This window comes from Camelina sativa, chromosome 16, assembly GCF_030686135.1.
Source record: "Camelina sativa cultivar CO46 ecotype springtype chromosome 16, ASM3068613v1".
Classification (NCBI taxonomy): Eukaryota; Viridiplantae; Streptophyta; class Magnoliopsida; order Brassicales; family Brassicaceae; genus Camelina; species Camelina sativa.
In genome coordinates this window covers 19,596,629-19,622,283 of record NC_141895.1, presented here as the reverse complement: position 1 = coordinate 19,622,283, position 25,655 = coordinate 19,596,629, and the positions used below count along the sequence as shown (strand labels likewise).

Here is a 25,655-nt window from a genome sequence, read left to right as displayed (position 1 = left end):
TTCAAGAAAGAAAGGGTTATGATTACCAAAAAAATATCGAAATGTTTTTGGAGAAAAAAATATTATTTGTAAAGTGACCAAATCTAGTGTAAATAGATACTGTATCGTACTTACCAGAATTTTCTTAGGGTTAGAGAAATATTTACAAGTATACCAAATCTGATGTATATCAAAAAAAAATCTGATTTATTTATTTTTGACGTCTCTCTCTGTTTTTTGTTGTTGTTGTTAAAGGATATCATCGTATTTAATAAATCCCTAATATTTAGCTTGACACCCACAAGATTCGCATAGTTTCAAGACTTGCAGTGTGTTGGGTAGAATAGAATGGGTGCATCAATTTCAGCACCAGTTCCTACAATCAAGCAGAAATAGAGAGACCATCCTCCTTCTTCTTACTCCCTCAAGATTCACAACTTCTCCCAACTTGAAAATTCGACTGCCTCCTCTGACCAGAAATATCAATCTCGTTTTTTTTGTTCTGGTGGACATAAATGGTATACGGATTGTATTTTGTGTATCCATGAGTTTAGTTAGCGTTAATACACTCTTTATTATTCAGAACCATAAATTATCAATATATATATATATTAATCTAGCTAATGCAATGTGTTGTTTAAAAAAAAAACAGGAGATTGATTGTATACCCAAAAGGGAACGTGAAAGACAATGGGAGTGGATTTATTTCGATGTATGTGGAAATCGACAGCACAAGCTTGGTGTCCACCCCACCAACTGAGGTGTTTGCGAAACTCCGTTTCTTTGTCTACAATAAGAAAATAAACAAGTACTTCACTATTCAAGGTGAACTTTACAACTCATGCTCTTGCTCTCTCTCTCTCTAAATAAATATGTATATTCACATCTATTGATGTGTGTTATGTATTTTTAGATGTTGAGGTAAAGCGGTTCAATGCTCTTAAACTGGTTTGGGGGTTGCTAAAAGTTCTTCCGTATGCTACTTTTACTAACCCTGAAAATGGATACATATTCGAGGGAGGTCAATGTGAGTTTGGTGTTGAGTTGTAAAGCGGATTATGTCATTGGTAAAGCGGATTGTTAAGAATTTTTCTAAGTTGAAAGAGGAGATTTACACATCAAACAGTTTTCCAATGGGAGGAAGGAAATGGTGAGTTTCTATAAGAACTTTTTGGAGTAACAAATATATATATTATACACACATATATGTGTTTGTTTGTTTAAAAGTTCACAAGAATTATTGTTTTGTAGGGTTCTAAAGGTGTATCCGAAGGGCAGGTCTAGAGCAGATGGCAAATATTTATCCGTTTTTCTGTATCTAGCTGATAGTGAAATACTAAAACCAGATGAGAAGATTTTCATGCAAGGAATTGTGCGACTTCTAAACCCTTTTGGCTCCAATCACTTGGCACACCAAGTATTTTCTAAACCACACAGTTATAATATTTTAATATATATTAACTAAACAAAAGTAGTAGAACCTTCTACATATATATATATATATATATATATTCATTTGGTGTTTCGTCTTTCTCTATCTAACTTTATATGTTTCTTGCGCGTTTTCTCTTTCGCAGTCAGCTGCTGGCACGACGTAGAAAAGAATGGTTGGGGTTGGGATAAATTTGTTCTTTTAGTTGAACTTGAACAGACCTACTTGGACAAAGAAGACACGTTGAAATTTGAGACGGAATTTAAAGTTGTTTCTGAGGCCAAATACTCTCCCATTAATACCTAAGCGATCTCTTTTTTTTTTTTTTTTTTACTTTGTTCTTCTACTCTATGTCTTGATCACTAAGACACAATGTTATGTCTTGGACCAGTTTTTAATTCTCATTCGGGCTCTCTGGTTTCCATAAATTTGTTTTTTCTATATACGAAGAGAAAAACTGATTCCCATAGTCTCCCAATCTATTTTTCTTATGTTTCTTGACAAAGGTTTTATCTCCATTCTCCAATCTTAGAGGGGCTCACATCCATTAGCCAAAATTTTAAGCGGTTTATGTGTGCATGTTATCCTTTTGATGGCTCTATTGTTGAAGAAAAACGACCATTAATGGTGTATTTGGAATTTTCTTGTATAAGTACTCACAGTTAAGAATTCATCATTACATTGGATCCTTGGTGGAATAATTTTCAATAACCAAATCAAGGGTTTAGTCATCGCTTATCATTTTAATTAACAATTAAGATGATAGATTTGCTAAACCTAAAGAAGGAGAGATAATTGTCTCAATTTCAAATGGCGATTATACGGCGCCGTTTCGCAGACGATATGAAACTAAAACGAGTAACAAAACCATCGCTAACAGTAATAATAATTAAGTAACACGTTAACGAGATATTTGCTACAGAATCTAAGGTTTAAAAAACACATCACAAATTCTCAAACGCGTCAGATTCCGCCACGTAGATAGAGTCACTGTAGATATAACCACACTAGATAACTCAGATATTTTTGTTTTTATTATTTTTCTTTCAATGAGTACAGATCAGCCACGTCGTCTGTCTCTCAGACAAAACGCAAAAGTATTGTTTCTTTTTTTTTTTTTTTTTTTCCTTCTTCGTCGTTTGATTTGTCAACTCATCAACAATACCCAAACCCTAAAACAATCATCCTCAAAATCAACAATCAAACTTTCCCAAATTTGAAGGATAAAAATCAACACTTTGGAAGTTTTCCTCTGTTTGATTCCTGTGAAAAAAATCAAATCTTTGCAAAATTTTATTTTCCCCTCTCTGTTTGCGTTTTTGGTTAATGAAGAAGAGGATCTGAGATTAGGGAGAGATTTTAGGGAATGATGGGTTTTGCTGTATCGGATGAATTGTTAGGAACTGTGGCTCCAATTGTGGTGTATTGGTTGTATTCTGGGATTTACGTAGCGCTATCGTCTTTGGAGAGTTATAGATTACATACAAAGGCTGAAGAAGCAGAGAAGAATCTTGTTTCGAAATCTTCTGTTGTCAAAGGTGTTCTTCTTCAGCAGGTTGTTCAAGCTCTTGTCGCTATCCTTTTGTTCACGGTAAAGTTTTCTTTCTTAATCCCATTTTTTGAGCTTATGCTTTTGTGAAAAGTTAAGGTAACAACAAATTGGGGAATTTTGCTATCTGATGTGATTGATGATGAAGAATTTTAAAAAGGGTTGTTGAATCTTTTTGGGTTGATGTTAGTTGTCCTTGTCCACCCAAAAAGAGATTTTTTTTTGCATTAATGATACTGATTTTGGTTGTAACCTTTGCCAATTATGTATGTTCTGTGCCTAAATCAAAAGTTAGGAAGCTAAACGAAAGGTTTGTTTTTTTAGATCATATAGATTGGTTGTTACTTCATAGTTGAATATTTCTCAATCTTTCATGAGTCGTGATGACCCTTGGAATCAGACTGGTGATAGATTGGTGTTAGAAACAGAGTTAGAGCTTTAGAGGAAAGCTTGAGTATAAGAGACCAGTTAAAGGCGTTGTTAGTGATTTGGCAATTGGTTTTGGACTTGGGGAGAGCTTAGGGTACTTTAGAATTCACCCTAGGACTCTCTTTCGTTTGGTTGTCCTGTGTTTGTCACTTGTATTCAGATTTAGAGAGGAATAAAGGAAGATATTGATACTGGTTCTTATCAGCTTTTCTGATGAGTAGCAATAGAAAACTTTGCTAAGCCTGATAATTATGCTTTCACAAGGTTTTCTGTTGAATAAATTGCAATGAGTTATTATGTAGTGATAGCAGGAATGCTGTTATAATCCATGTAGCAGTGTCATAGATTCTTGTTTGCCTTAGTTAGCTCTACTCTGCTGCATTGAATGATGTTTAGCCTGAGTACTTGTTATGTCTTGGCATGAGTTGCTAGACAAGTCTTAAATAGAGTCCCTCATAGATTGATTTGTAAATATCATGGAATAACTTTTTTTTTGTTTGTTTGTTCTGGGTTTTTGCGTTAACACTCATCACATATTCTTATCTATTGTGTCTATGCAGGTGACAGGAAGTGATGCTGAAGCAGACAAAGCGCAACAGTTTTCCATTTTGGTTCTAGCAAGACAGTTTGTGACGGCCATGATAATCCTCGACACATGGCAATACTTCATGCATCGATATATGCATCACAACAGGTTCTTATACAAACATATCCACTCTCAACACCACCGTCTCATCGTCCCATATGCATATGGAGCGTTGTACAACCATCCAGTGGAAGGTCTTCTCTTGGATACAGTTGGAGGCGCCTTATCTTTCCTAGTCTCTGGTATGTCTCCAAGAACTTCCATCTTCTTCTTCTCTTTCGCCACAATCAAGACCGTGGATGACCATTGCGGTCTCTGGCTTCCTGGAAACTTGTTCCATATGGTGTTCAAGAACAACTCGGCTTACCATGATATCCATCATCAGCTCTATGGAACCAAATACAATTTCTCTCAGCCTTTCTTTGTCATGTGGGATCGGATTCTGGGAACTTACATGCCTTACTCGCTTGAGAAAAGAGAAGACGGGGGATTTGAAGCACGCCCGACTAAAGAATTCAAAGATGATTAAGATTTTTGGATTTTTGGATATATGTTTGTTTTATCTGCACTGAGGTTTTCTGATGGATGATAGACTTGTGTCATGGAGGTGTAGCTTTAAATCAGAAACAGAACTGGTTTGCGTCTTGCCTCTTTTTTTTTTCAAGAGCGAAGTAGTCGGAGTTGAGATTTGTTGTATATAAACATTATCGAGTTGTTGTTCTACTTTGGTTTTTTGTTTTGCATGTATTATTGTACCACACCGTACTGGTTATTTTTAATCTATTTGTTTACAAAGAGCATCCGTGAAGATTGGAATTAAATTTACTCGACTTGGTTACATTTTAGTGATGCAGTTTTGGAGGTCATATAAAGCAACTGTGGCACGTGGGTGAGCTGAGGTAGATGAAGTTGAAGTGCAGAGGAGATCTGTGAGGTTGTAGCATTCATGCATTTGTCTTTAGATAAGGAATAAAGACGAGTTTCATAATTCATACCTCAAACCTGATCAGGTTAATAAATCAAAATCAGGACATATGTGTGTCCACATATTTATTTAATTTCTTCATATCTTAATATTGGATTCTTTGAATATTCGTAGTCCAAGCCAAAATCTTACTGATTTGATTTGACCATAGTCTTGTTGATGAGGATTGATTAATTCAAACAAACAGAGTTGAGGTTTTTTTTCCAATTTTTAGCGCTAATATTAATTAATACTTGCGTGAGGTAAAAAAATTTTCAAATCATCAACTTCTAAATGAAAGATAATAAAAACTTTTATAACCACCCATGAAAAAAGGTTTGCTGACTAGTTACATGGGAAGAATCTCAATTGTTGAAATGAATGGAATGTGAATTCTAATTTCTAAAGGAGAACATTTGCTTTGTGTGGTTTAGTTTTTTGTAGACTTCTCTAGAAGGTTTCAATAAATGTAATTTTCATTATGATTTTGGCAAATCCTTGCAGGTCACGAGAGTTACTGAAATGAGTGTTCTAAAGCTGAATGCGTATATCTTATTTTCGCAAAGGATGAAATTTCTTGATTTTCTAGTGCTTTAGAAAGACTGAAGGTGATCTTTGAAGAGGGTGCAATGCTCAAGCTACAAGAAGTGCTTCATTCAAACGAAGACTACATATAGAGAACAGCTTGAGTCATGTCCAGCGCACCGTTTAAGAATTGTTCATGGACATATCGACTTGGCCTGTTATTTAATTGAATTAATTGGGCCTATATATGGATTCGCACAAGACCGGGTTTGTAAAAGAACTGGCTAATAGCAAGACACGTGGACTGACCCCATAAATTAACAAGTGGAGACCGCTTATCACAAGTGTTGGTTGGTTGGTTTGGTTGAGTCAAGAACCATGGCTCTGTTTCAAGGGAAGGTGTCACTGTCCTCAAGTTATTCGTCGTTTCATTCTCTTCCGAGGTTAGTCGTTCCCAAGCCTCTTAGTAGCAGAGGCGCAGTGACAAGGTCCCGTTCGACTTGCAGAGCTTCGTGGCAAGAGGTTTGTGGTTCAATTTTTTATCTTCTCATTTGTTATCATCCTCGGTTTTTTTTTTAATTTTACTTTTTCTTGCTTTTTTTTTTTAGCTCGCCGGAGTATTGGTTTTCTCGGCGATACCTTTCACGGCGGTTAAAGCAATCGCGAACAGCTCATTGGGAGAATCTTTGCGGCGGAGATTGGAAGAGAAAAAGAAAGAAGCCGTTGAGACTTCTTCAAGATTCAAAGCTAAAGCTCAAAAGGCTAGAACCGACAGGTATATTAAATATTTTGTGTGGATAGATTATCTAACCATTAATTTGGCTAATCAGTATTAATTCTCATCATCTTACAAATTTTCTTGGTTTGTTCTTTGTAAGTGTGCAGCAAGTGGTATGGGGAAGAACGTCCCCGTTGGTTTGGTCCAATCCCATATGATTACCCGCCATACCTTACAGGAGAACTTCCTGGGGATTATGGATTCGACGTTGCTGGACTTGGCAAGGATCGTTTCACTTTTGATAAGTACTTCAAGTGAGTCTTCTCTTTTTTTTTTTTTTTTTTAACCTTGTCTTGTTACAGTTTAGAACTTAGAAGCTGTCCATCTAGATCCTGATTCCTCTAGCCAATAACTATGACTGCCCCTCATGTGAGAAACATTCTGAAAATTCACTGAAGTTGACCATTAGTAGTTAAGTGATCCTAGCGCTTGTTTTGCAGCTTTGAAATACTTCATGCTCGTTGGGCCATGCTTGCAGCGTTGGGTGCTCTAATCCCTGAAATATTTGATCTCACGGGAGCTTTCCATTTTGCTGAACCCGTATGGTGGCGAGTTGGTTACTCGAAGCTTCAGGTTTCTTTCAGTAATTTAGCTCTCTTTTTTTCAAACATCTTTCACCATCTACTATCAAATTCCTAGTCAGTAGCATGACCAAGAAGAGGACGCCTTTGTTTTTCACCAGGGAGAAACGTTGGACTACTTGGGCATTCCAGGGCTGCACTTAGCTGGAAGCCAAGGTGTCATTGTAATCGCCATTTGTCAAGTACTCTTGATGGTAATTAGAATTCAGACATCAAATACACATTTGCTTCACCTCATACATTCCCTTAACAAAATCCTTTATGCATACAGGTAGGACCGGAATATGCAAGATACTGTGGCATTGAGGCGTTAGAGCCACTGGGAATATACTTGCCAGGGGACATAAACTATCCCGGAGGGACGCTTTTTGATCCCTTGAACCTCTCTGAGGACCCGGTAGCTTTTGAAGATCTTAAGGTTAAAGAGATTAAAAACGGGAGACTAGCTATGGTCGCATGGCTTGGATTCTATTCACAGGCTGCTTTCACTGGAAAAGGTCCTGTTCAAAATCTTGTTGACTATGTCTCTGATCCCTTACATAACAATCTGGTAGCCATGCTTCTTCAGACATGAAGAGTCTACTATGTATGTACATATGTCAAAACAAAAAAAGACAATGCGTGAATATGTTTAACACCATATGTTACTTAGTACATGATAACTATAACCAACACTTTATCTATTTCTAAATACTAAATCCTGTAATTGGCAACTTGAGGAATTTGTAAAAGAACAATCAATAGAATGTGTATAGTGTGTTGTTTTAAGTCTTAAACATATTATAGGTTCATAATACGACGTGTTCCGGTTTTGTGGATTGTAAAACGAGTGATCACTAGTATAATGGGATATTTTTATTCCCTCTTTTGTAAGTTGAAGCGCATCGTTATCACTTGTTACAACTATATACTGTAATTCTGTAAACACGTTTTATACATGGTATAGTGTCTTATTAAACTGGGGCATTGGAGTCCAAGGAAAAGGAAGATGATGGTGACTCACGGGGAAAAGGGCCATTTCATAGTGGAATATCCACACTTTGGTGGATTGAACTCAAGACCTCACATGTGTTTAGCAAAGGACGTAACCAGTTGATCCGATAACAATACTCGATAGTATTGTACAAATTTATATATATAAACCTAAAGTGGCATCCATCCAAAAAATTATAGAAAATCCACATTCCTGTGGGTCGAACTCGCGTTCTCAGAAATTATTAGCATAGGACGTAACCAATTGATCCACTAATTTAAGTCACTAATCTATCAGTTTCTCCACTTCTCTTTGTTTGATCAAACTTACTTTTGTGTGACAATGTTTATTTGAGCGAAGTTCAGATTTTGAATTGGTTATGTTCTTTGGCTTCGGCTTATGGTCTTTTTGGGACGGTTTTTAAGGAAAGTAGGATAATTTTGATGACATGAGGAACAATATTTATTTCCAAGGATTACATGCACTCTTATGAGGATGTTTTGTCATCTAAATCGGTTTTCTATGCAAGGGTTCTCAAAGTAGTGGCTGAAGTCGAAGCAAAACTCGTTGGTTTTTTCCATTTAACCTCTTTTCCATGTTTAGAGAGAATGCTTTTGGGTTGACACTTGTTCAAACTTAATCAGAACATAGTTAAGTGTCCACAGATTACATTTTGTCGTATTTTAATAATGGATTCTTTAAATTTTGTAGTGTGCAAGCCAAAATCTTACAAATTTATAATTTGATCATCGTATTGTTAATTGATGAGAATTGATTAAGGAGGTCGGTTACTCTAATAATATATTATTCAAAAATGGTAGTGGAGATAGACTAGACTTTGGTGCAATATAAATGTGATTTCTAGAGACAAAGCCAAGACATTATTAATACTCATACAACATGTTCGCGAAGACAGAGGTATGGGTGGTTGGGCTTTAAGATTTTCAACTTTTGACTCCCAGAATTTCATACTATTTGTTAGATATGGGCTGTGCTCAATATGCCACTCGGCCCAACAACATAGATTAATTGTGATTTCAGCCCAACAAAATTTGGAGATAGTTATTAACACTCCGTCGAGGGTAACTTCGACATTTCGCGATGGGAACCCTAGCTCAACAATCCGCTATAAAAGGAGAAGACATTTATTGGGAAGAGGATCCTGACTTCCAGACTTTACCCAGAGATCAATACTTTGCATCGATATCTGTTATTGTTTTTTGTGTAATCCATTTCCACTTCTGAGCTCTCTCGAGCTCGTCATTATTCTGTTTGTTAGTTCTTCTGTGAACTGACGAACTTAATCTTGACTCTTTGTTAGTAACGACCTCGAATTATCTCGTTAATAAAAGAACTAGCTCAACTTTTCCCCGCAAAATCTTGCTTATTTAGTGTTGTGCAATCCCCGGTACAAACAATTGGCGCCCACCGTGGGGCAAGAGTAGAGCGCTTTTTTTGACGAATCAAGACCGACGGTCCATATTACCACAAAGATTCAAGACTCATGACGAATTCCAGCGAAGATCTCAACAACACTTCCGAACAGCCAACGGAGCAACGATGGGGACGAACAAGAACACAAACTGTCCCGCCTCTACCTTCCTCGACGATCTCAATTGAAGGCTCCCTGCCGAACACAATCTCTCCGCCAGCGTCCGACGCGCCATCTGAGCCTCTTGTAGCTGCACACGTTGAAGCCGGACCTGCCACGGACCAGACCGTCGTCAACAATGCCGCCCTTCCAAATGCTTTGCCCACAGCACAAAGAAGCAGACTCGACGAACTGATGCATACCGTACTCGACGCACCAATCCCACCTCTTGCTACCGCATGTGACGAGCATCGTAAAACCATGGTTCCAGCTGTCACTGATGGTGCCGCGCTCCCAACTCCCTTGCTTGCTGGGCAGAGGAACAACTTCGACGATAAGATGCAGACTATCCTTGACAAGCTCAATAGTCGGAACACACGAACAACTGAGCAGCTCGACGCACTCGTTGCAAAACAAGAAGCATTGCATGACCAAATTAACAGACTCCAGCAAAGAAGGCACGATCATCGACACACAAGCTACCCTGCCAACTTGGACACACTACCACCTGTGTCACCGCCAGTCGAGGAACGATCAGAGAGTCACAGACGTCGACCGTCGTCCATCACAGACGAAGACCACACCAGGGATGGGGTGCCCGCCGATCAAGACCAGACGCACCTTCGTAGCAAGCGTAATAGGAGCCAACCGACTCCAACACTGTCAAACCACCATTCGCGAGACGACCTGAAAGATTACAAGATTTAAAAAAATCCAGCGACTCGAAGCGATCGTAAAGGACATCTCGGCCAAGATACATCGAGCAACAAGCGTTGCCCCCCAACTTGGAGAAGGTGCTCGAAGAGGCTCAACGCTCACCCTTCACGACAAGAATCTCTAGCGTTCGCGTTTGTTACATCAACAAGTTCAAATTCATCCCGTACAACGGGCTAACCGACCCAAAACCTTTCTTAACATCGATGAGTGTTGCAATCAACCGAGCACACTTTAGTCCTGAAGAATATTATGTCGGATGTTGTCAGATGTTTGTGGAAAACTTAGTCCTTGACGCACTAAGTCGGTTTTCTCGTCTTGAAGCCAATTCGATAGATAACTACTACGAGCTCACCGCTGCTTTCCTGCAACACCACTCGACCTTTATGATAAAGGGGGCATCTAACGCCGATCTCTGGACGATGTACCAAGAAGACGACGAATCGCTCAGAGAGTTCATGGAACGATTCAAGAAGGTTGTTTCAAAGCTCGCCATTGCAGACGATACTGCGATCTCCGCTCTCCAAAATGCTCTCGCATATGGGTCTCGCTTTAGGGACGATATTATCATCTACGAGCCTCTGACTCTCAACGATGCACTGCACCGAGCTAACAAGTATATCGAGGTAGAAAAAGAGAAATATGCAAGGTCAATCCATCCATCAAGATAACCGGTCGTGGAACTCAGCCAAATCGAAAAATAACAAGGCGACTTGGGCCAAAAAAAAAAAAAAAAAAAGAATGCTCGTCATACCGAGATCTTTCTTCGCAAAATGAACTATAAATGGTTTGATCCCTTTTCAAGGGTACGTAGGCAGCCTTTTACAAGACACAGCTATAATAAAACATAAAAATAAAAATTACACTCGCAAGAGTACATTTAATCACAAACAAGCTCTCTCGAACGAGTAATCACAAACAAGCTCTCTCGAACGAGTAATCACAAACAAGCTCTCTCGAACGAGTCCGTCTTAACTAGTGTACACCTTCTACATTCTCGCCCTGGCCAGGTGTACGATTTAAAACGCGTTCCACATGGATGCAACGGTGAAATAATCCGCACAAAAAAAAGCCGAGCCCAGTCTCGCATTCAGCTAGCAGGCAGTCAAGTTTGAATAAGCCAAGTTCTTACTTGCACACTCTTACCGAACTCGGGGCACCCACAGAGTAAGCCGAACACCAGGGCCGCACTTAAAAGGTACGACGAGCACATCTCAACTAACAACCTAAAACTTGGTATTCGAAACACGTAACAAGGTAAGCCGAGAGACGTCTCGCCCCGTAAAATACATCTCGAAATTAAGCAAAAAGCAGAGCAAGTCTCGCACTAGCTTGAGGGCGCCTGAACTAATAAGCCAAGCTCAAGCTTGCAAGTTCTTGCCAACCCCAAACACGCACAGGATAAGCCGGACACAAAAGCCGCACCTAAAGGTACGGCGAGTCCGTCTCGCCTACCAATTTACTCCGGTAAATCACAAAGCCTTACTGCATATAAAACATATGCTTACATGCATGTCGCCCTCATGCTCGACGTCCTCACAGTCAACTCACACACGCTTGCCACTCTCATGCTCGCAACCCCCACAGTCGACGCTCTCATGCTTGACTCTCTCGCGCTTGTCGCCCTCATGCTCGCCTCCCTCACAATCGACGCTCGACGCTCTCACGCTTGACATTCTCACGCTCGACGCTCTCACGCTCGAGTCTCTTGGCGCCAACCTACAGCTTGTTGCCGACCTCAAACTTAGTTCTTACCTCAATCTTGGTGTCGACCTCTAGCTTGGTGCCTACCTCAATTTTGGTGCCGACCTCCAGCTCTGTGCCTACCTCCAACTTTGGTGCTGACCTCAAAACTTTCTCCCGCACTATCACAAGTGCCGACCTCAAATTGACGATCAAACCTCATGAACACCCATCTTAAGAGTTGACCTCGGAGCTCGCCCCAATGGTAGGACAAGCGCCGACCTGGAATGAGAATTTGCCGAACTCCGGAGCATCGCGCAGCGTCCCGCCGACCTCTATCCGCCGATCTCGCGAGAACCAACCTCAGCACTCATGAATCCTTGTCCGCCGACCTCTCTTCACCTCTCGACCCGCTCGACGACAAGGATCTCACTCTGGGCGCTGACCTCAATCTCACTCTCGGCGCCGAGCTCAATATCACTCTCGGTGGCAACCTCAATCTCAACCTCGACGATGATGATCTTACTCTCACCGACCTCAATCTCACTCTCGGCACCGACCTCAATCTCACTCGCCGACCTCAATATCAATCTCGCTGACCTCGACGATGACGATCTCACTCTCGCCGACCTCAATCTCACTCTTGGTGCCGACCTCAATCTCACTCTTGATGGCGACCTCAATCTCACTCGCCGACCTCAATCTCAATCTCGCTGACCTCAACGCGCCAACCTCAACTCGCCAACCTCCTCTCTCGCTCATATCGCCGACCACCTCTTTTGCTCATATCACCAATATCCACTTGCCAATATCCATTTGTCGACCTGACATCACACACGTTGGTCAATCTCAATTTCTCCGTCACGCCGACCTCCGAGATCCACTAGAACAGACTTGCGACAGCGACCGCGCCGAGCTCAGTCCAGGAGATTGTCGAGCAACCGCGCCGAGCTCATTGCCTTTCAACCCATCTCGAACTCTCTCTTGCGATCCGCCGAGCGCATTGCCGCTCAACCCATCTCGACCTCTCTCCCGCGATCAGCCAAGCTCGTAACCATCAACCACTTTACCGCCGAGCTCGCCTCTGATTCCCCTAAAACAATCAACGCCGATCTCGTCCAGATCGATCTCACCAGAACCATCAACTACCGAATCGAAGCAAGGCTCGCAAGTTAACGGTGGAAATGGTGTCGACCTCCGCTCAGAAACGGTGCCGACCTCTGCCAAGCTCGGGCAAACGGAATTGGCATTCACATCTCTACTCTTGTGCCTGTGACAACCATCTTGCCGCTCTCCAATCTTCGTTCCTTTGTCTCGTGATGCGACCTCACAACACCCATCTTCGCCGACCCCACCGAGACTGCTGATCTCAGAGTTACCGACTGTAACTCTCGGCGCTGCCCAAAAAGGGCGATTAACCGGCGGATCCTGCCGATCACCGACCATAGGCGATCTCACAATGAGAAGCTTGCTCCGCGGCATCCGTTAGGGTTTTGGATAGGAGCAACCAAAATCCGCCACCTCGATCTACGACCTACTCATTTTCCGGAAATTCATCGAATACCGCACTCAAAGCAAAAACCGCTGGATATTCATATTATCTCTCAAGAAGACGAGCCTAGCATTTACAGAAGAATCATTGTAGCAATTTCGTTCCCCAGAAGCGACCCGAGGCAATCTGTGCCGAGGAGGCATATTAACAGATAATTCAAGCACGCCCGTTGATCGTAGAAGAACTGCCGCTCTCCGGACTAAGGGGAGACTATTGTTGGATATGGGCTGCGCCCAATATGCCACTCGACCCAACAACACATATTAATTGTGATTTCGGCCCGACAAAATTTGGAGATAGTCATTAACACTCTGTCGAGGGTAACCTCGACATTTTGCGATGGGAACCCTAGGTCAACAATCTGCTATAAAAGGAGAGGACATTTATTGGGAAGAGGATCCTGACTTCCAGATTTTACCCGGAGAGCAATACTTTGCATCAATATCTGTTATTGTTTTCTGTGTAATCCATTTCCACTTCTAAGCTCTCTCGAGCTCGTCATTATTCTGTTTGTTAGTTCTCTTGTGAACTGACGAACTTAATCTTGACTCTTTGTTATTGACGACCTCGAATTATCTCGTTAATAAAAGAAGTAGCTCAACTTTTCCCCGCAAAATCTTGTTTATTTAGTGTTGTGCAATCCCCACTACAAACACTATTACTTAAGAACACCATGGATTATTAATTTATATAAGCTCTAAAATCAAGTATACACGTTTGGGAAGTAAAAAAAAAAACAAAATGAGTCAACAGAAAGCTTGAAGAGACAAAATGGGTATTAACCGAGGAAACTTGGCTCTTTGTGATCTCATTGAATTTGATATACTCCTAGATTTTTGGCCTATAGTTCGATTCTTGTTTGGAGTAGATCAATCGGTTAGGAGATAGATTTTTAAAAGTCAAAAACAAAAAATGTAAAATGACATTCCTTGAAAGCGACATATACAATATGAGCAAAACTAGTTTACTAAGGTAATTACGGAGTACCAATTAGTATCACTTCTTTGTAAATCCTAGGATTAATTTGGACATCATGCAGTAGTCTCGGTCACTTTCCGGTTTTCAATTTTTATTTATTCAGCTGGTACATATTAGTTACTATTTGACATTGTAGTAAATAATTGATAAACTTGATGGTACTTGTAGAGAAGAAAATATTAAAGAAAACTCAGGTTATTGAAGTAAATGTTAACCTCAACTAGATTTACTAAAAGCAAGAAATTGTTGAGAAATTCTATACTTTGGTATTATATATTTTGACAATGCCCACATACAAAAGAGAGACAAAATATAGGCAGATTTGACTTTTGCCTTGTAATTGTTTCAGGCGCCCTCTTGTAATTGAGTTTTTTAGATCGTACTATAAGTCTTTTAAGTATCATTTATTTTGTCATAAATTAATTTTTTTAATGTGGAAGTAAATGAACGTATCCGAGGTATTGTATGCAGTTGTACACAACTAAACGAGTTACTCACTGTGTAATTCAAAATGACTCTTTGTCGAAACTAATACACTGTAGACTATAGTCATATAACGGTATCATTAACATGTTATCGTGGTATTCATAATAAGTAGTCATATTAATGGTACGACTGTGAACACGTTATACAAAAAGGTATTCGTGAGAGTTTATCAGTTGGCATTTACCATGCATGAATCATTGAATGGGTTCTCGTGGACACGATATTGTGTACATGTTTACCATAGATAAATATTATGACAGTAGTGTGAAAATGATTTTGTAGTCTTGTAGAAATAAGTGCAACTCACTTGCAAGAGTCGGCTTGGTTTGCTGAAGAGAAAGTGTTCTTTGACTGTGTCATGTACTGTGTACATATTCGTATATCTGATCATAAAATCGTCAACATAACATATAGTCAATCACATGTTATATTTTTTCTTTTAAGTCGAAACTTAATTATGCCAGTTCCTGACCGATTCCAATGGGGATAGAATTAAGCAGTTAGAATAAGAATGAAACGTTCAGATTTTCGGATTTTGGGAAAATATTCTAGTCTTTTTGAAATTTTCATCATAACATTAGATTCTGAAAACCTAAATCTTATAGTGCTATGCTAATTCTAATTTCGAATATTTTGGTTCGCCTCGGTTCTTGTTACACACGTCAAACAAGAGGGAACTTAACACATTTATTAATTACAGTAGTATATATTTTCAAATTCTTTTTTTCGTGTATAATTAATATATTTTTTTGTAGAACCTTCAAACAATTTAAAACGAAACTGGTCACAAACACAACATGTCATGTAGACGCTTTATTCATTTGACGACAAGAACCTTACACAAGAGTGTATGCAAAACGTATTTTGGTTACAAACAAATGCAACTTCGATCTCTTACCATATCGTATTTACAAAAGTGACCTAAAGCCAGTCCACTAAGAGGTCAAATTTAAACTACTATGACGTATATTCCAAGACAGCACGCAAACTTTCATCTAGAGATGCTTCTACTAAAGACTTACATTTTTGATATCAAACAAACTCCTTTCCAATAAAATATTTGTGTAAAATCAGCAGAAAAGGCGGCTGATCCTTCGGGGCCAGACCCCTCACAGGGCAGCATATATTTGTGTTCAAATCAAGCGAATAAACTTCACTTTTACCAACTCCCTCTTTTTCCATTTAGGGGTTAGAAAAACCTCACTACTCTTGTCACACTCACCCAATATATTTCTTCTTACGGTAGGTTTAAACACAAGCTAAGAGTGTTTAAAATTTATAACCCTTGTCCAAAAAAACAGTCACTAATTAATACTATATGGGAGAGATTAACGAAGAAGCTGCTAGGAAAATGGAAGATGTGTTGATGCCTGGGTTTAGGTTTCATCCAACGGATGAAGAGCTCGTGAGTTTCTATCTGAAGCGGAAGGTTGAAGATCGCCCACTCTCCATCAAGCTCATTACACAGCTTGATATCTACAAATATGACCCATGGGATCTTCCAAGTACAGTCTCTTTTACTTTCTACTATCTCCTTTTTAAAGCCCTAAACTATATATATATATATATATATATATATTTATTTATTTATTTAAGAAAGTCCCTTTGGTGAATGTAGAATTTGCAATGACGGGTGAGAAAGAGTGGTACTTCTACTGTCCAAGAGATAGAAAGTATAGGAACAGCACGAGACCGAATCGAGTGACTGGTGCTGGATTCTGGAAAGCCACGGGAACGGACAGGCCGATATACTCATCGGACGGAAACAAGTGCATTGGCCTGAGGAAGTCACTTGTGTATTACAGTGGAAAAGCTGCTAAAGGCATTAAGACAGATTGGATGATGCATGAGTTTCGTCTGCCTTCTACTTCTTCACACACTCTTAGTGATACGCATCATGTCTCTTCCAACGTAAGCCAATATTCATGTTATTAGTAGTTAAGCTACATTAATTAACATTTTAGTTATAAGTTCATATAGTGTAAGCCCATGGCATGCATATGGAGAAAAGGTTTAAACGCAAGACTGTTCTTATGTAATGTTGTTTTTAAAGAATCAGATTAATTAAAGCTAACTCAAGTGATTAGTTAGTAATTAATAACATGGTGACGTTGGCGAAAAGAGCAAGAAACTAGGTTCTTATGTAGTTGAAAATTTGTACTTTTATTTGTTGACAAAAAAGAAAGTCTTATTTGTATAATAGCTGTATGTATTTTTTTTTTTCCTTCCTTTGGACTATTTATGTTACCTAATTGGTCTAATCTTATTATATATTAGGAAAAAAAAATCTTATTATATATTTGAAAATGCAGGATTCATGGGCTATATGCAGAATATTAAAGAAGATAAACACAACGGCATTTAGAGCTATATCTCACTCCTTTGTTTCCTCATTACCGCAAGACGCACGCACCGACATAAAACCTTATGAAAAACCATCAAACACATCCCAAATTTCGTCAGACAAGATCCTCCCGAATAGTTGTTGCTTCAAGTTTTACAATGAAGATATGAATGTGGCCCAACCGAGTTCATGTTTTGATCATAAAGAAGCTACCAAGACTAGTACTTGTACAGCTACTAGTCACTTTTCTAACTTGGGTTTCAGTTCTTTGGATAGTCCTGGTCCGCGTCTAGACCAACAGTACCTGAGAAGCCTCTTGCTTGTCCCACAAGAAACACAACCACCTCAGTTACCAAATTTCATCAACAACTACATGATCTCGTCAGCAGACTCATCGTTTCAGGACGAATACACAAATCTTATTATAGGCTCAAACATCGACCTCACTAGTGTGATATTGGCGCAAGAACAGTGTCCTGCTCTGGTAAGTCTGCCGCAAGAGCATAATCATGAGACCCGTATTGAGGAGAGCATATTGAGTAATACGAATCATGCTCTACATCACTTACCTACTTGTTGGAGGTCAGAAGCATCACTACATGTTGCTAGAGAATTACTATTCATCATTGTCTGCTTCTTTTTCTATTACTTAATATACGTTGTTCCATAAATTTTAGATATAACATCACATCCCCAAGATTATTTTATGTCTGCTTTTTTTGGATTCTTCTTTCAAACTCATGTTTTTTCTTTAGTTTTTTAATTTCTCCAACCCCCCCCCCCCCCCCCCTCCATTAGGCCAGTTTATTATAAGCCCAAATAATATGATCCACACACAAACCAATGTCGTAATAAAATTTAGACACGAATTTTATATATATATATATAAAAAGTTTTGCATGCAAGAAAAAAATATGAATTACTACAAAAATTTGGACATATGCTATTTAAAAAAAAACTAGTAGTCTTAGATAAAGTGAGAAAATCGTAGAAATTTCTTTACGAAAATCCTATAACAATTTCTTTTATTTATGCTAAGTGGCATAAGGGGAAAAAATAAATTGGATATTTCTCTCTCAAATCTCGGTTTTGATTCTAGAGAATATGTTCAATAAATTGCAATCAGTCAATTTCGAGAACTTCCACTTTTGATTGTAGAGGTTATGATATATTGAATCGAAAATTTATATACTTGGAAATAATTAAATGCATATTATTTTATTGAATATATATGTCTTTCCTATTTAAAACTTGTATGGCTTTCTACCGGTAACCATTAGAGAAACAAAAAGAAAATGAATAAAAAGAATAATGCGCAATAGTGTAAACAATTTTTAACGAACAAAATAAAAAGATGCAAAGAAAGAACAAAATAATAACTGGTGACAAAAAAATAACAATATGTTTAAAAATATATTAAATATTTAATAAATTAATCAATAAAATAAATTTAATTAAATAAAAATAAATTTTACATTTGACTTAAAAATAAAATTTGTGAATTAAGTTTTAGATTCATCATATTAAATATTGATATTTAATATTAATATACAATAAAATTTTAAGAATAATTTAAAATATTTTTTAGTTTTTATTTACGATATAAACATTTTTTACATTAATTTTACTATTCATACAATTTTCAAAGAAAGCATTCAGATTAATTTAACATGAAATTGTGTATCAAAAATATTTTTCTGTCAATATACTGTGAAAATATGAATATTATTGTATTATAAAATTGAAATATTATTAATAAACATAATTATTATTTATTTTAAAAGAAAAAACGAATTTTAATACTTATTCTTCTTTTTTTTTGTTCCATTTGTTACTTATCAGTTTTGGTAAGAAACATTTTTGTTCTATTACTCTTCATTTTTATAGAAACTTAGAGAAATGACGAGAAAATAATATTCTTTGTAATTGGTAATTTTAGGAACTTAGAGAAATGACGAGAAAATAATATTCTTTGTAATTGGCAAAAAATGGAGGAATGAAGAATAATATCATATTCTTCTTCAATCTTTTTCTAATTTATGGTTACCAATTAGAGCCATCCATATCATATAATATATATATATATATATATGTATTGGTTAAGTTGGAATCGACAAGACACAAGACAGCCTAAAAACTCATAGCGCGACAGGTAATCCATGATGAAATCATCACATATAGCTATACTATGCATATTCTTGCTCTCCTTCTCCATGTATGAGTGTAAGTACTAGTGTTTTTTCTCTCACTTAAATTTCACACACGTACATATATTATATCTAATGTCTGTTTGTTGTTGTTTTCAATAGTAAAAGTTTTGGTTTATGAGTTTCGAATCGACGTGTAGGTAGCAAGATAGGGATGTCGAGGAAAATCAATATACCATTGTGTTTCCACAGCAGATGCAGCAACTCATTGAAAAGAGATTGTTGGTGTTGTCTCGCAGCTGCAACGAATATAGATAATTGTTGGTTAGAAAAAGATTACCCCAAGGACGGCGCCAAACAGAATTGCCTCCTGATATGTAAAAGATAGATTTTTGAAGGGGATACATGTATTGAAATGGGAATGTTTATATATTTGATTCGGTGGTTTTTATTTTTTTAAGGTGTTTTTGAGATTTTTTTTAGTCAAAGAAATGTGTTTTACAAATAAATAAACCAGAAATCCTAATGAACTAAACAGAACAACTAAACCCGAAATCAGAGGACTTAACCGATATATCCTGTTACAAAAGGTTGGAGGAACCAGATTCTAGTTGGGTATGATTAGATAACTTGGATCGGTGGAGGTTTGGATCAGTGAATAATGAATTTTGTTAATGGTCAAAAGGTGCAGAGGGTTTGACTCGATTATAGTAAAACATATAAGAAAACAACGCATTTGTTTCCAACATCAGGTGTTGAGAATTACTCGTTGCTTTCCCCTTGGGCCTTTCGACGTTTTACTAGACAATCCTGACGTGCCTTCAAGAAATGCCAAAAGAACATTGTTTGCGTACTCCTTTAAGTGAGGAAGACGGAGGCATTGGACAAGTAAACATGGCTCTTTACATTTGTTTCTCCTAATAGAATATGTTATGTTTGGTATAGAGAGTGAACCAGCTTTGGGTGTTTTGCAGGTTTTGCAGGCCTACTTATTAATATAATGACCAAACCAAAGCCGGCTAAAGCAGAGGCACCACAAGCCAAGGGAGGTGAACCGGCGGATGAGGGCAAGAGTGAGCAACAGCCACCAGCTTCTGCCGAATCAATGGAAAATGAGAATCCCACTGAAGGTAGTTCCAAAATCAATCAGGAGAGCTAGATGGTACTGTTGTATCGATTTTGTTCCTACTATATTTTGTTTACCTAGTGGAACCTCTTTTCTGGTTTCGCTTTTATTCCCTGAAAAATTCTGTATTTGATTAACCTAATACGTACCCGGACAGTGAAACACTTAACCTAATCGAAGACTAACTATGTTAGCAGGAGCTGAGGGAATGAGTAGAGAAATACATAATAGAAAAACATAATCTTAAAAACTAACACATTCGTTTCCAACATCAACAACTTGTTTGGTGGTCTTGAGAAATTAGTCGTTGCTTTCCACTTGGTCTTTCCAAGATTTGCTGAAGAGGTTTCATCTGATTGAGTTGTTGCTCTCTTCTTCTTCTTCAGTGCTTTTCCTTTTTCTGCACGCTTTTTTTTGAAGATCTACCCTCTGCTTCTCCTTTAGTGCTTTTCCTTTTTCTGCATGCTTTTTTTGAAGATCTACCCTCTGCTTCTTCTTCCATTGGCTTCTTACAGGCACTACAGAGGACGAGTGGGGTCTTACAGGCACGACATAATGACACCTCGCTTTTTTGGATTGCTAGTTGGTTGATATAGTTAGGGGCCCCTCCCTTCGATAAGGAAGACCAAAGCCAAACTAAAGTTGAAACACGACATAGCAAGTTATTTTCGTGCTCTTTTAAAAGGAGAAGAGCCGCGACCAAGTTATTTTCGTCCGATGACTTTAGAGATTACCATTATATTTGTCCGACAAAATCGATGTTTTAAACCCCACATAGAAATGTCTATACGCATCGTATGATGTTTTCGATGTTTATTTTGTAAAAACAAAGACATATCGATGGAGATCATCATCAGAAAAAAAAAATTAAAAAAAAAAAAGGAAAAAAAGACGGATTAAGTGGAAGGAAATAATAACCTTTTGGCATAAGCTTGATATTGGCGGATTCAAAGTCTTGTGCGTTCGTCAGACTCTTAGATGAATAAGCAAAGATTAACATCTCACCAGTGTAACCCATATCCCCGCGAGAAATTTTGAGATTATCATAGATCGACGCAGGAGTAAGATTCACCGGGATTGGGCAAGCATCCAGGTCCCAGAAGATGCCTGTCAGAGCCTCTGCGTGGTTGTTATTAGGAAAAAATACATAAGCAATTACGAATCAGGAAAAAATATAACAATCGCCATGTGGAGAAAATATCAAACAGAAAGAAAGATAAAACTTGAAACTTAAGTTCGATTACATCCGCTAATTTGTTAAAGATCGATCAGGATATTTCAACGACGACAGGATATAAAAGAATGATTACCAGAGAATATGCTGCTCACGGAACACATTGTTTCGACGGAGGACGAGGATTCTGTCGTTAGCGAGAGAGGGCTTTTTGATTTGTATACTCTATATATATACTATATATCAAGGGTTACCCGGAACCCTAACTTACGTCTCTAACCGCACACAAAGCCCACCAAACCAATATCTCACCCGTTTAGTGATTACTAATACTCTATATAAATATATATATGGTAAACTCATTACTGATTACCAGCACGGCCTGCTCAAGTTTTCCTGGGACGCAAATTTTTTTTTCTTTTCAATTTGGAAGTCTTATTTTTTGTCAAAATATCAAATATTGAAGGCCTAAAACCTTGTAATTTTGTCTCAAAAATAATTTGACATGGTGCACTCCATTATCGGGCCTCATTACAATCTATTCTATTAAAGCTGAAGTACTCACTATACTCAAATTGGACAATGACTTTGTTTTGGTAGGTTTTTCATTAAAAATGATTAGAGAATCACTTAATTTAACTGAATTAACCTATAGTTAAGATTTTGCCTAATGACCGTTATACCCTTCAGTCGACCACTAAATATCCACCGGGTTGGGACGCAGATCCTGTATGACCCGGAAACAGAAGAAATAAAATTCGCGGATCTGTTTGTACTCCATGTTTATAATATTTGGATCATGTTTTTGATTTGGTTCAAGAATAGTTATTTCCGTAACCAAACAGAGTTATTCGTTAGAGGCAAACACTCGGACTTCATTGTCCTTTAAAGTATCTAAATTAAAACCATATATGTTAATTACCAAAAATTATGATAACTGCTTAATTACCGAGATTGATCTTAACAAATAATCTTTCAGTATAATTTTTTAAAAGGAATATTTTGTGATTCAGTTAAAATCTATGAAAACGAATATTCATCTTACCAAATCTTACTACATTGCTTGATTTCCGAGGTTATAATTTTTTCCTTCTCTTATTGTTTACTTTGGATATTAAACATTCATAAACACAAATTATTATTATTATTGCTACATCACGGGATTATATATATTTTGTTAGTTACTTTTTTTGTAATTTGTATTTTTGTAATGTAGTTTTTTATTTTGACTTATTTTCTTTGTTTATATAGTGTTTATTTGTATATTTGGGTTATATAGTGTATAGATTTGTATATTTGTATTTATTTGTATATTTGGAGTTATAGCTATCCCTCCAAGATGTCCATAATCCAAGAAAAAGGAAAATTATCTGTATGTGGCAAGAAAAAGGAAAATTAAAAAAACAAATTACTAAAAATAAATATAATCTCGTGTTGTAGCACGGGGTATCCCCTAGTAAAGGTGTAAACCCACTTATCTTTTTTTTTTTTGTCAAAACCTTTGCCTTCATTCATTCAAATTGGATAACCAGTACAAGTAAAAAGAAGAAGCAAAAGTGAAAGTTTGAGACATTACAATACAAGGAAATCCCCAATGCCAAAAAAAGTAATAAAAGAGTTCATCGATTTTGGATCCAAGAGAGCTATGAACCAAAAGCTTGGGAGCCTAAAGGCACATGTGAGATCATGGAAAATCAAGAGGCCATCCTCGAGAGCTTCAAAGGAAAGAACAGTGGTCATAGTCATTAGACATTGTGACGTTGAGAAGAGATTCAGTGTGTCGATGTCCTCCAAGGTGACAGGTACCCGCAGTAACATCATAACAAATAATCGGGTGACTATGTTTTTGTAGTCGGGTAAGGGTTGCTTTAACATCCAAAGCATAGGGTTAGGATCAAACTGAGAATTTGCAATAGAGGAAGATTGGTATAGGATCCATATGAAGGAGGTGTTTGGGAAACGATGCTTGAAGTCATCAGATGGCCAGCTTGACTGGTAGCCGTCATTGAACATAAAGCGTTCAAGATCAAACACACCATTTTTGCTAGATCCGTTCGAGAAGCAAAGACCATATAATCGTATGCTTTTAAAAGCAAAACTCAATCCCCTAGAATCAACTAAAGCCAGGTTCTTGACAAGATAAATGTATAGCCAAAGCAGCAAAGTTGTTACCTTTCTCCAATGGAGTCTTCGACCATTGAGTATAAGGAAACGAACCAGAGCTCGGCAATGGCATGACCCGGGCGCTGAAAGAAAAGTCTTGGGCTTGTTATTTTCCCCATCTTGAAAAGAAAATATTGAATTGGTTCGATTTTGGGCTAATGGGCCTTTCTTGAAACCTAGGTCCACTAGGGAAAACCCTAGGTTTCCAAGAAAAATATGCCAGGGAAGTTGAAGCTGTCGGCCGCCCGAGATTTACGGAAAGATCTGCGATGCATGGGGTTTCTCCGATGAGTGAGAGATCGGCGGGAGCAAGCGGTGGCCGCGGTAGGAGTCGTCATTGGTAACTAGGTCCACTGGGAAAATCCTAGTTTAAAAACCGATTGCCAAGAGGAGAAGCGGTTGTGGCGGTTGCCCGAAATTAACAGAGAAGCTTGTGGTGCAGGGGACATCTCCGGTGAGTTATAGAGCGATGGGAGCAACCGGAGCCTTCGGTTTGATTTGACGGGGAAAGCTAGGTCCACTGGGGAAAATCCTAGATTCACGATAGATTGCCAAAGAGAGGGATGAGTAAATTGGCTTCCCGAGATTTGCGAAGATGAACTCTCCGGTGAGTGGTAGATCGGCGGGAGCATGCGATGGCCTTGATTTGGGTCGGAGGAAACTTTTATTAAGGTTTGATAAGGGTTAACAAAAGGGGAAAAAGGGGAAAAAAACTTGAAAAAGTACACAGAAATAGAGGTTGAGTCCCGACGCCGGCAAGCAGAAGCTTCACCGGCGTCGGAGATTGGAAAAGTCTCCTCGATAATCGTGTCTAGGAGAAGTTTTTTTTGTGTGTCGTATATAAACCCACTTATCTATCTTAACATTTTTGGAGTACATTTTTGTGCCATCTTTTTTTATCTTTGTATCCAAACAAGTTTCAATTAAATTCTCTACAATCCTTACAACCAAACACAATCATTTCCTTATTTGATAATATTAATTTCAAATTTCCTAAAATTTATCTACCTAATTTAAAATAATATGTTAGATTAAAATATAATTCTCCGTTCACTTTTATTTAATCTTATCTTTAATTATTTGAATTACTATTTAATACATAAAGTTAAAAAAAAATATTAGTTTTTTCAGCATATGATGTGAGTTGAATTTTTATAAACGGATATATATTCTAAAAATCTATCTTAACATTTTTGAAATATATTTTTGTGCAATAATCTTTTTTGAAATGATTTTCCAAAAGACCATGGTTTTAAACACTATTAATCACCATAAATTTGATTTTAATCATATTTCATTGTACTTTTGACCATGGTTTAAGACCATGCACAAAACCATTGTCGTAAAACAAATTTGATTTTAATCATAGTTCATTGTATTTTTGAAAGTACACATATTTATTGTTCTTTCAAAGTCAATCCATATAATTTTATTAACAAGTACTGTTAATTATTGTAAAAACACCAAAATAAAAAATATATATATATATATATATATATATTAGTGCATTGATATTACAAAACAAAGAAAAATACTATGGGGTAAATTTTACAAATACAACATATTATATATAATATTCTAATATTTATATTAACTAACTAAAAAAAACTGATTATATTAGTATACTAACACCTATTTAAATGATTTATGAAAACGAATAGACCCGTGGTGTACCACGGGATAAATCATAGTTTCTAATATAATTTGACAGTATATTAAGTATTTCATATAGTTTTATGTGAAACTAAAACAAAAGACTCCATATTATCTTTTAATATATATTTATAAATTCTAAAACTCCAGTTAAAAAATCGAACATACATATAATTCTGAAATTTATGATATACTATGTAGGATATAGTATATACGTACAAAATCGAGTCGGGTTAAAGAATGCCCTC

General features: G+C 37.5%; 4 protein-coding genes and 1 pseudogene across 5 annotated transcripts; 4 read left to right on the top strand and 1 right to left on the bottom strand.

Moving 5' to 3' along the window:
* Nucleotides 1-327: 327 nt before the first annotated feature.
* LOC104753725 (uncharacterized) lies at nucleotides 328-1,849 on the top strand (annotated as a pseudogene).
* A 522-nt stretch (nucleotides 1,850-2,371) lies between these two features.
* On the top strand, nucleotides 2,372-4,770 carry LOC104750811 (sphinganine C4-monooxygenase 1). The gene is made up of 2 exons (XM_010472660.3): nucleotides 2,372-3,002; nucleotides 3,950-4,770. Exons 1-2 carry the CDS (start codon nucleotides 2,778-2,780, stop codon nucleotides 4,502-4,504), a joined length of 780 nt encoding a protein of 259 aa, XP_010470962.1. The 5' UTR covers nucleotides 2,372-2,777; the 3' UTR covers nucleotides 4,505-4,770.
* A 673-nt stretch (nucleotides 4,771-5,443) lies between these two features.
* LOC104750810 (chlorophyll a-b binding protein 7, chloroplastic) lies at nucleotides 5,444-7,463 on the top strand. Of its 2 annotated transcripts, none has more exons than XM_087493431.1 (6): nucleotides 5,444-5,986; nucleotides 6,073-6,239; nucleotides 6,343-6,496; nucleotides 6,683-6,815; nucleotides 6,925-7,017; nucleotides 7,095-7,463. In XM_087493431.1, the coding sequence occupies exons 4-6, from the start codon at nucleotides 6,711-6,713 to the stop codon at nucleotides 7,395-7,397; spliced, it is 501 nt and encodes a 166-aa protein (XP_087349557.1). In that variant the 5' UTR covers nucleotides 5,444-5,986; nucleotides 6,073-6,239; nucleotides 6,343-6,496; nucleotides 6,683-6,710; the 3' UTR covers nucleotides 7,398-7,463. The 2 variants fall into 2 exon arrangements, with proteins under 2 accessions (XP_087349557.1, XP_010470961.2); XM_010472659.3 differs by having other exon boundaries at nucleotides 5,718-5,986; nucleotides 6,350-6,496.
* Nucleotides 7,464-16,042: 8,579 nt separating this feature from the next.
* On the top strand, nucleotides 16,043-20,450 carry LOC104753724 (protein FEZ-like). Its single transcript, XM_087492747.1, has 4 exons — nucleotides 16,043-16,305; nucleotides 16,419-16,711; nucleotides 17,113-17,683; nucleotides 20,266-20,450. The coding sequence occupies exons 1-4, from the start codon at nucleotides 16,119-16,121 to the stop codon at nucleotides 20,448-20,450; spliced, it is 1,236 nt and encodes a 411-aa protein (XP_087348873.1). The 5' UTR covers nucleotides 16,043-16,118.
* Nucleotides 20,451-21,121: 671 nt separating this feature from the next.
* LOC147925736 (uncharacterized) lies at nucleotides 21,122-21,755 on the bottom strand. The gene is made up of 3 exons (XM_087492746.1): nucleotides 21,728-21,755; nucleotides 21,315-21,536; nucleotides 21,122-21,201 (listed from the first exon to the last, which is right to left on the bottom strand). The coding sequence occupies exons 1-3, from the start codon at nucleotides 21,753-21,755 to the stop codon at nucleotides 21,122-21,124; spliced, it is 330 nt and encodes a 109-aa protein (XP_087348872.1).
* Between the last annotated feature and the right edge of the window lie 3,900 nt (nucleotides 21,756-25,655).